The following is a 10,269-nucleotide window of genomic DNA, read 5'->3' as shown; positions in this document are numbered from 1 at the left end:
GCCATCTGTCATATCTGGTGCCGGTAATACGGGGTGAAGTTTAGTTTTCAGTATAAAAACGGAGCAGGTTTCGATTTTATGCTGCACCTTATTCACCAAAGTGCACGTGCGCAACCTACTTGAGAACCTTGTTCATTTGATAGACCGACGTTTGGTATAGTGACACTTCGGGCAAGGGTCGCGCGCACTTGGCGACTAATTAAAGGCAAAATGTTACATTAGGAAATGACTGTAAGTGCGATTTCCTCTTTTTGGCAGTTTGCTGTAATCACTTTTTGGGATCATCAGATTTTCAGTCCATATTTTACGACATAAAAGTATATATAATAAGGAATAATGAATAATATGTTAATCTATTGTGTTATTATTTATTTTTATTTTGAAATAGCGATTGGTAAGTTATTTTTTTGTTTTTAATTTTGATAAGAAAACTTTAAGAAGTTATAAATATTAAAATGTATCTGTGCGAATTTTTTATGTTTTATTTTAAATACAGTTTCTGAAAGTTGTCAGCGAGAAGCACAAATGCGATGCAACAAATGAAAACATCTATCAATACATATCATTCTGTCGAAGGCGGCAAATTTGGTGAAATATAAAAGGCCCATTATGCTCCAGAAATGCTTTTATTTTATTTATTTCTAAAAAACTTTTTTCTATTGTTGGTGTCCTGTTGTTTCCAGAAAAGTTACTAACTGGCCATAAACCCGAAACATCTTTTGCTTCTAAAGCCTTTCGACAATTATAGTGATTTAATATATTATTATGTATGGAAGTAATACTGCTTTATTTACATTTGGCTACTTATGTGCATAATTATTTCACTTTAGCCTTCCTATCTTCAGGTGATAAACATCTGACATGCTCTAAATTAATTTATAAGAAGTAATAAAAATCATATGAGCCGTGTCACGACAAAACCAACATAATGGGTTTGCGACCAGCATGAATCCAGACCAGCTTGCGCATCCGCGCAGTCTGATCAGGATCCATGCTGTTCGCTATCAGTTTCTATACTTGTTATAGGGTTTGTAAGCGAACAGCATGGATCCTGATCAGACTGCGCGGATGTTGGTTTTGTCGTGACACGGCTCATTTGCACTTATTTTTTATTCGTTTCTTTTTTATAATGTACCTTTAAGTTAATGCAAACTTATTTTCAGGTACAGTTTACATAAAATCCCGAGAGGTCAGTTCTTGGTCGTCTGCGCGTGAACATTGTACACTTTTTGGCGGTCACCTAGCAACGTTGAATGACTTCCAGGAATTTCGTACAAGTGTTCAAACAAAGCAGACGACACTAGATTCCGGCGAGGAATTGTGGGTAGGAGCCTCCTTGCAGAAGAGCCAGTGGAAGTGGAAAGGAGAAAATGCCGGTGTATTTAAAGGTACGTGTAAATTCTAGTATGTTTTGGACTTTTAGTCTTTATCAAATCGTTTTCACATTATTTGTGACAAAGCGGAAAGGAAGTACTGCTTTTAATTTGGAACATTTCATTAAAATCAAACGACATTCTAATATCATTAAAATACAAAAATTGAGCCGCCAGCCGCCAGTAGTATAGACCCTGGTCAGATTGTACTGTATGCATAATGACCTGATCTTACACTGGTAGCAAAGGCTAATTACTTTCTGATTCAGAATTAAATTTCTCTATTCTTTCATCATTTTAGCTGGCGGTCAGTTTTATGCAAGGGCAGGTTGTTTAGAACATGATTTGATTGACAATGGTACCCTGGTGGACAACCTAACCCCTGAAAAATGTCTAAATTTTTGTCATTGGCAAGGAGTTGTTGGTCTCCAGGTACGTTAATTCAACCTTAAATTTATATAAATCATACGCATCCATGGGTGTATTGGATTGGCCTATGTCGTGGATAGGTAAGGGTCGCTAGCAATGATTACCAGTTTTTCATTGTTACTGGTTTGAATCCTTCATTTCATGAGTTGTAAATATCGGGTGAGATAACGCATGTTGAGGGACGTCGGTGGTCATGTGACCAGTTGCAGGTGGAATAATGCACGCGGCTTCGATGTCTTCTTACAGCAGTAAAGTCTGCTAGGTGACCTTAATACAGTCATGTTAATATTGACATTAACATCTTTATATTCTCCTTATGCTCTGTTTTTGATAGACCTTACAAACTTAAAGTTTTCTTTCATCTTGCTGGCTGTAATTTTGTGTATTCAAAAGCACGTTTGTCTTTGTTGCCAATGACAACAGACAAAATCATTTGAAGAATGTGTGTTTATTAATACATTTCGTATATTACAATTTAAATATTTATAATACATTGATTTTGAAGATGGCACTCAACACAATACTTATACACTATATGAATATGTCTACAAGTTTATCATCGTCGGATACCCAGGTCGAACCGTGAACATTATCAACCGTGGGTATCCGCTGATGCAAGTTTATAATTTTCATCAATTATTGTTTCAGAATGATAGATGTTTCTGCGGCGATGAGCTGAATGTGTCTAGCAGTCGACCTGGGGTGTGTCATATAAAATGTGATCCAAACCATTCGGAAATGTGCGGAGGTTATTCATCGGTCTCTCTCTATAAACCAGGTATATAGCAGACGACAAACGTGCTGTGCTCATGTCTTTGCAATCAACTTAAAATTTAACCTTCGTTTAGTTGTTGTTATGTTTTATCAAATGGCATCGTCGGATACCCACGATTGATAAACATGTAACATGACATTAAATCCATGTTAATGTTTCGGTCGTGGGTATACGACGATGCTCGACATGATGCCCATGCTTGTGTCAATGGTAAGTATCCTGGAAAAAGAAATAATAACTTTATATTTTGTCATACATTGTGTAATTGCTTTTATTCATTATTTTGTTAAACATAAAGAATCAATTATTTACGTGACTTACAGGAATTTTTATAAAATAACATCCGTAAGTTATTGCTAACGCTCATTTGATAACAAGAGTGGGACATGGGTTTTTAAGCAGTTTATATATTTTATCCCAATCATTTCTGATTTTCAATTATTGGTCAATCCCACTTATAATAAACAATCTTTTTTTTAAAATCTATAGCTATTCAGCTCAGCTTGACAATGAAAAAAAATAGCATAATTTCGCTGAAAGGGATGAGTTTACTTAAAAAATAAATAAGTTTAAACTTATTTGTAAAGAAGCCTTGCATTTGACTAAAACCACCCTGGAACTAGTCAATCTTTCGAGGTTACCTATCCCAATAAAAGAATGACTTTAAGCTACCGTTATTGGTCTAGAAATCACCGGGCCTTGTGACCGATGCAATACTTGAAACTTTAAGTTAACGACTTAGTGTTCGATGTATAAATTACTTACATGTATAAGCTACAATTTATTTAATTAATTAATTGTCACTTTTTACTTTTAAAATCTACTTCACGTATAAAGGTCTGACATTTATCTGTACGCGATACATAGAACTACTGTAAAGTTACAAATACTTTTATCTCACCATACGGTATAAGAAATGACGTGATAAAATACATATTCTTAATGACATATATTGCTAGCACAAATATACGCTACATGATGAAATATAATCTATATCACATTTTAAATAAAAATGCATGGCATGAAATGACATAAATAGAATAATATTAATTCAATGTGAATTTATAAAAGATGTTATACTTGAATGACCTTTGTAAAAATGTCATGTTTTAGGTGATCTGTAATTGATAAGAATGTACTTACATAAATGACTGTGATTTGAGAACTGTGGTATAGATTGTTTAACAATACTATATATGGCTTTTTATGTTGTATTATGATGTTATTATACATTGTTGAGTGTGATACTGAACTCTATTTGATTAGACGAGTGCACGGCTGTTAAACCAATATTGCCGAGTCCAATATAGGTTTTAAAACATAGGATCGGTATGGTACTCAGCAATATAAAATGAATTCTATAATAAACTCTTTATTTAATACCACCAATTCTTATGGAGAAAAAGCATTAAATTAAAAAAGGGATTTTTAGGTTTATTGTCTTTTGCCGACTAAATAGTACTTAGTGCTTTATACGTTTGCAGGGACTCAAAGAATATCTTGGGCAAAAGAAGAACCAAAGATTGAAAACAATTGTGTATTCCTCCGCAAAGGAGGGAGATACAGTGATGTTGAATACGTCAGTGGTAATTGTGACATGCGTGCGAGATTTCTGTGTAGTTTCTATGACAACGAAGTTTGTGGGTTATACCACACGTGCTTCCGGTGGTCGACCACCCAGGCTACATGGGACATTGCTGTGCAGAGATGTGAGCAGCTGAACGGAAGTCTAGCAGAATTATCAAGATCTGGAAAAGAAGATATAAGTAAAGGAATGGGTAGGCTACCTCCCGGGATCTTCTGGGTGGCTTTAAGGCGTGACAGTGATTGGCAGTGGATAAATGGTGAGCGGTAGTAGGGGTATACTTAAACTTGAACCTTTTCGGATAACTATTAAATAATAACTAATAAATACAAGGTTCATAATTCTGGTAGCTGCTAATTCTGGTGTGTAAGGTCGAAAATTACACTGTTTTGTTGTTTGTTGCTTCTTAAATAATTTCTTTCATTGAAAAATAGATTTACTCAAAAGTTTATGTAATATTAACACGTGACAGACAGCCATTTCCCTGTTCTCTTTTCCCCTTAATTTTATAATTACCTTAACACAGTTTTGGTGCATATCAGTTTTGTTATAATGATACAAAGGTAAACAAGCATTTTCCCATTTTCAGGCGGAAATGTGAACTCTTTACTGTTTCATTTCGGAAAAGGTGTCGCCCAGGATCAAACATGCTCTGCGGTAACAAATGTAAACGGGGTCATAGCATTGGTGGCAGGACGTTGTGACTCGCAGAAACACTACCTTTGTCAGTATGGTAAGTAAGAAACATGTATTTAAAAAAGAATTGGTTAGGTTTTACTTCAACTTTCCAGCTTCACTGGTGGAGGACGACCTAAGGTCTCTTTTCGTGCATTATATCAGTCACGAACGGACACCTGGGTAAAACCACAGTTTTAAGATTAAAAAAAAATAACGGGGATAAGTGTAAATTTTCAAATTGAAATTGCGCAATTGATTGGTCACATGAATACGTCATTGATTGTCCATCTTTTAGATTTCAGGAAAACGAAACATTTGGCAGCTTGAAAACCGGAAGCCGTCCGACTGGGCAAAACCTATAGGGTTTTGGGGGAAACTACAAGTATTGTCTTGGCGGCACGAGAAAAATGGGCAACGGGAATTTCCATACAATATCCATGACAGACTGATTCACCCCAACCGTCGTCTTCCAAAAACAGTTTTTGTTTTCTTTTATTAAACTTAAATACAGATCGCAAAAAAATGCACACTACTTAAAAACTATTTTTTGCCGGTAAAAAAAATCTTACTAACGACAAAAAGAAAATGTTGAGAAAATACGTATTAATATCAAAGAAAAAGACATGAATCACATTATTATTTATATAAAACAGGACATAAACCAACAGATATGCATGTTTTCAAACCACGTAAATCCCATTTTAGATAATTCAAAAGTCTAAAAAATACCATCGGCATTTAAATGAATTTGTGCGGTGAATTATGATAAAAAAGCAGGTGTAATTATAAATAAAGGATAGTGTTTCTATCTAGTCATCAATCATAAAAGTTACAAGTATACACAAATTTCCCAAAAGATAAAAATTACCCGGATGTTGCCGGTTTTTGCAGCGACTAAATGCGGAACTACGCAGAATATGCACTATTTTCGCTCATTACTGGCCTACTTGCTTGCTTCTGATTATTAAATTATTTCAATGATCCTGTATGTTGTAATTAATGATGTAACCACACTTAAGTGAAATTTTATATATGTATATAATTATTCTTCTAAAACAATTTCTTAACATCCAAGAATATGTTAAATATGTACTGCAATTGTTTATTCGCATTATAAGTAATCATTAAAATATATGCATGAAAATTTTGGACAACAAATTTCGAATTCCCTCCCTTTATTTATATGAAATTTAAATTCGGTAAAATCTTTACAAATAATGCTTTTTGGAACTTAAAATATTGATAAATCTTCATTTGAGCATCAGATTTATGATATAAACCATAAAAAAAAAGAAAAACCGGATCTTTAAAGGGACACCATGGAGGCTTTTTTTTCACATGATGGGGCGTGAAATATTTTTTCGGGATTAATCTTACATTTGAAGTAGGTATAGATCAATAAGTTGTGTGCAAAATTTCAGAATGATCACACACTTCGTTTTTCCAAAATAAGTATTACTAATGTGAAAAAATGACCCAAAATTGAGAAAATGGTGTAACACATGTCACTCAATCATTTCACTCAATAGTGCTAACAATAGCAAAGAATACGATTTTCTATTTACTAGTATTTCTTTATATATTCTCAGTTATCTTTTGCAATCTTTTCTGTTTTAAGTGCCCCAGCTGATCTATGTAAGAAATTCAAATTTTATTGATTTAGGCCTTTAAATCTCAGTGGAGTTCCTTTAAAATGCAACCCTAACATTTGAACAGTGTATTTTACTGTGTTTTACAGGTATGTATATGGTCCTCGGCTTCGTTTCCGGTATGGTATGCGTACTTATCATCGGCTTGATAGTCTACCTTATATGCAGGTAATATCCACAAAGATATGGATCCGGAAATAAAAGTTTCATCTTCTTTGTTAATTGCTTATTTTCTACAATACGTACTTCCAGAGGGGTTTGAACATATATTTTTGAGATTTTGTTTTCTCTGTTGCCACTATGAGGGATGGGGATTTAGATTTGCCACTGTCTGTCTGTCTGTTCTCATGTTGTGTCACTGTAGCTCTTACAGTGCTTGAGTTAGAGTCAACAAAATTTACAGTATGTTCATCAGCAAGTGAAGTTGTGCGCATAGATTTTCTTCAGTTTGTTTGAGTTATTTCCCTTGACTTAGTATTGTGTTAGGCAATTTTCAACTTATTCGTAAGTAGCTCAAAAAGTATTTGACCTGGAGTCCTGAAACTTTAAAAGAATGTTGGTCAGCATGTATAGTTATGCACCTAGGTTTTGCTTGTGGATTTATTTATTTGCATCGACTTAGTGTAATTTTGCAATTTTAACTTGTGTTCTGTGAAGGCCCCAATTTTTTTTACACTCGACATATCCGTAAATTCGTCATACTAAAAAGGTAAGAACATATACATGTATGTACAAAAAATCTGATAAATTTAAAAGTTGGTCATTAAAACTGACTGAGTTGCGACTCTATGACTGCAGATGTTATATTTACAGTTCTTGCATTAAGGCTATAGTGAAAAGGTTACAAATGATTCTTTGTTATTATTTTAGGTGTAGACAACCCGCAGACGACAAACATTCCCGATTAAACGACCAGACAAATGATCAAAATGATGACCATAGCGTTCACTACAGTTCAAAAGACGACTCCGTCCATATTTCCCCGCCTCATTCCGATATTACTTACGATACAGTGTATGATTTGGAAACGGAATCACCATTTCGTCGAACGCAACGCCTCATTCGGATGGGTTCAGCTAATTCTTGGAGACATGCGCAGACACGTCGAATGCCAACGGATGTCAATGATCCCCCAGAAGCCGGTTACACGTGGCGGGGTATGATTGGTGGAGACGTTGAAATAATAAACACGGAATTACGTCTTCATGGAATAGACCAATCGCTTGCTAACAGATATGATGAAGCCTCAGGTTATGGAAGCGCGCACGCGATTGTCGAGCACCAAGGTGCCCGTAGAGCAGACGACAGGAGTGACTTTGACGAAATTGAAGCGTTGTATGATTTACCAGAACGCTCAGACAGTTTTGACTTTGAAAAAGGCAAGCGTAGGAGCGGTAAAAATCCACGGATTCCGACTGACCCCAGATTCCTGGAAATCCGCACGTCTCGAAGTTCCGAATCAAACGAAGAAAATATCTATGCAACCATTAAGAAAACATTTCAGAAGATTAAAGACGAAATGGCCGAAGAGGCGAAAAAATCTGCCGAGGATGATGAAGATTTAGATAAAATGACTTACACAGTGAAATTAAATTAACAGTTTTTGTCATACTTGACATTTTTCCAAGGTGACAGAATTGGATTTAAGTTGATTTATTATATCTATTTATTACATCTTTGTGTTATTTACAGCTTTTACTGACTTTATTTGGACAAATATGAATGCTTTAAGCGATAAATGACAGAGCGTACTTCGTCTTTTGACATATTTTACACCAATGCATATTAACTACATAATTTTACCTACTTATTTATTACTTATTATAATAGGTTGCTATGGAGATGGACCAATAGAAGCAGTAGTCACCTTTAAAGGCACGTGACTGATCCTCTTATTCAAAACCTAATCGCAATAAGAGTACTATTTATAGGGGGAGAGTTTAATTTATTCAGCAATTAACTAATAACTCAGGGATTGCAAGTTCGATCCCTGGCTTCACGACTAACAATACTAATGCTGTTTCGAATGAGACTTTAAACGAGTAAAGGAATCAGGGTCGCGTCTGGAACGGGGCTACTGCTGTACATATGCACTGGTCCTATAGCCTATACACCTTCAGCGGAATTTCAGACAGTATAATTAATGGGCAACCAAAATGCGACAGTAAACAAACAGGAAGTGTAACTGACAAGATCAAGCTATACGATATTAGCTACCTAAATTGTATTAGTATTCTTATATATAACAAACGTAATCTTGGACAGTTCCAAATTAAAACCAGGAGAAGTACATTGCACAAAAATGACTGAGCTGCAGTTATGGCAATCAACACGGACAAACTGAACTTTGTATGTTATTGTATATACAATTATACATGTGTAACATGTTCAAAATATTACATCATGCGATATTGAATTTATGAACAAAAATGGAATTTATAAGATATTTTTTTGTTGAAATCTGTCTCAATTAGTTTTACAAGTAGGACTAATACAATCAGGAAAAAAGCCAATGGACACGTACGTGCACGTGTAATTAACAATTTATCTGATAATTCAAATAATTGATTGATTGATTGATTAATTAATTAATTAATAAAAAGATTTAAGCTTCTGCCAATATAAGTCTAAATTTGGTCTGTATGTAAATCTAACTAGTTAATAAATCTTTTTTTTTTCATAAATGAATTTGGTATTAAAAAAGATAGGTAAAATCTTCCGGTCCGGCCGTGCGTCCATGGTGACTTAAAGACCGCAATTTTATAGCTGAAGGCTATACTTTTGAGACCTTGATGTTTAGAAAAAGTATCAATGATCTATGTTAGTCGAGAAAAAAGATTTTTAAAAATGATGCTAGTTAAGATCGTATATGTGCAAGCACGTGCTAAACGTCAAAAATTTGTTTTCCCTTTAAAAAGACATTTCCTTTTTATTTTTTTTTTACAAAAACATGCAGGTTGGCATTAAAAAAAATTTTGGAAAATCAAAGTTGGGTTTAAAAAAAAAAATTTAAAACAAAAAGGTTTTGGGAAAAACCCCGGTTTTTTTTTAAAACCCCTTTTCTAAATTTTGTAAAAATTTTTGGCCTTAAATTTGGAAAAATGTCCCCTTTTTGGTTAGCAAATTATTTTTTTCCTATTACAAATATTATATGTTTTTACGGGTATCAGTGATCTATTTTAGTTGGGAAAAAAAGGGGGTTTTTAAAAAATTTGATGCTATTTAAAAGGATCCAAATCTTTATATGGGGAAAAGGCACGTCCCAAAACGTCCCCAAAATGATTTTTACTTGAAAAATTCCTATTATTTTTTTTTTACAAAAAAAGCTTTTTGGGCCTTTAAAAAAAATGGAAATAAAATTTTGGTTTAAAAAAAAAAAAAATGTTTTTTTAATTTTCTTTAAAACAGAATTTTAGGAAATCTTTTTTTTTAAAAGCCTTTCTAAATTTTTGTGAAAAAATTTTTTTGGCCTCCCTATTTGGAAAAATTTCCCACCATTAGTTATTTTTATTACTTTAAAAACCTTTTTTAATATAACAAAATTTTCCTTTCCAGATATGTCATCAGGAGTTGTGTGGGGAATTATTTTGTAAATATTCTATAAATATCCCGTAAAATAACACTCGATGCAAGTATGTTGAAACATTCTGTCGGTTTACATGATCAACTGATCCTTGCGATTTTGTCTAATTACTTCCTTTCAATAAAAGTTCCGACAGTACGTAATTTTATATAGATCTAACCATATAAAAAAGAAACAGTTTTGTTTATTTTGTTTTT

The 10,269-nt window shown here is 33.8% G+C and overlaps 2 protein-coding genes across 2 annotated transcripts; both read left to right on the top strand.

Moving 5' to 3' along the window:
* Positions 1-240: 240 nt before the first annotated feature.
* Positions 241-5,549, top strand: LOC132738956 (uncharacterized). Its single transcript, XM_060726582.1, has 7 exons — positions 241-394; positions 1,164-1,388; positions 1,675-1,805; positions 2,451-2,580; positions 4,062-4,421; positions 4,752-4,895; positions 5,494-5,549. The coding sequence occupies exons 1-7, from the start codon at positions 337-339 to the stop codon at positions 5,547-5,549; spliced, it is 1,104 nt and encodes a 367-aa protein (XP_060582565.1). The 5' UTR covers positions 241-336.
* Positions 5,550-6,504: 955 nt separating this feature from the next.
* LOC132738964 (uncharacterized) lies at positions 6,505-8,291 on the top strand. Its single transcript, XM_060726594.1, has 2 exons — positions 6,505-6,657; positions 7,360-8,291. Exons 1-2 carry the CDS (start codon positions 6,581-6,583, stop codon positions 8,084-8,086), a joined length of 804 nt encoding a protein of 267 aa, XP_060582577.1. The 5' UTR covers positions 6,505-6,580; the 3' UTR covers positions 8,087-8,291.
* Positions 8,292-10,269: the final 1,978 nt, after the last annotated feature.

Source organism: Ruditapes philippinarum, unplaced genomic scaffold, assembly GCF_026571515.1.
Source record: "Ruditapes philippinarum isolate M1 unplaced genomic scaffold, ASM2657151v2 ctg5096_1_1_1_1, whole genome shotgun sequence".
In the NCBI taxonomy this organism is placed as follows: domain Eukaryota; kingdom Metazoa; phylum Mollusca; class Bivalvia; order Venerida; family Veneridae; genus Ruditapes; species Ruditapes philippinarum.
Note: the sequence above shows the minus strand (reverse complement) of the source record. Positions and strands in the feature narration are given on the sequence as shown.

What these genes read in the sequence shown, in the direction of transcription:
- LOC132738964 (XM_060726594.1), top strand. Translation starts at nt 6,581, where the DNA reads ATGTATATGGTCCTCGGCTTCGTTTCCGGTATGGTATGCGTACTTATC. An exon ending in ATAGTCTACCTTATATGCAG is followed by an intron (nt 6,658 to 7,359) that starts GTAATATCCACA and finishes TTATTATTTTAG; the next exon opens with GTGTAGACAACCCGCAGACG.
- LOC132738956 (XM_060726582.1), top strand. Translation starts at nt 337, where the DNA reads ATGAATAATATGTTAATCTATTGTGTTATTATTTATTTTTATTTTGAA. An exon ending in AAGGAGTTGTTGGTCTCCAG is followed by an intron (nt 1,806 to 2,450) that starts GTACGTTAATTC and finishes TTATTGTTTCAG; the next exon opens with AATGATAGATGTTTCTGCGG. An exon ending in ACACTACCTTTGTCAGTATG is followed by an intron (nt 4,896 to 5,493) that starts GTAAGTAAGAAA and finishes TATATAAAACAG; the next exon opens with GACATAAACCAACAGATATG.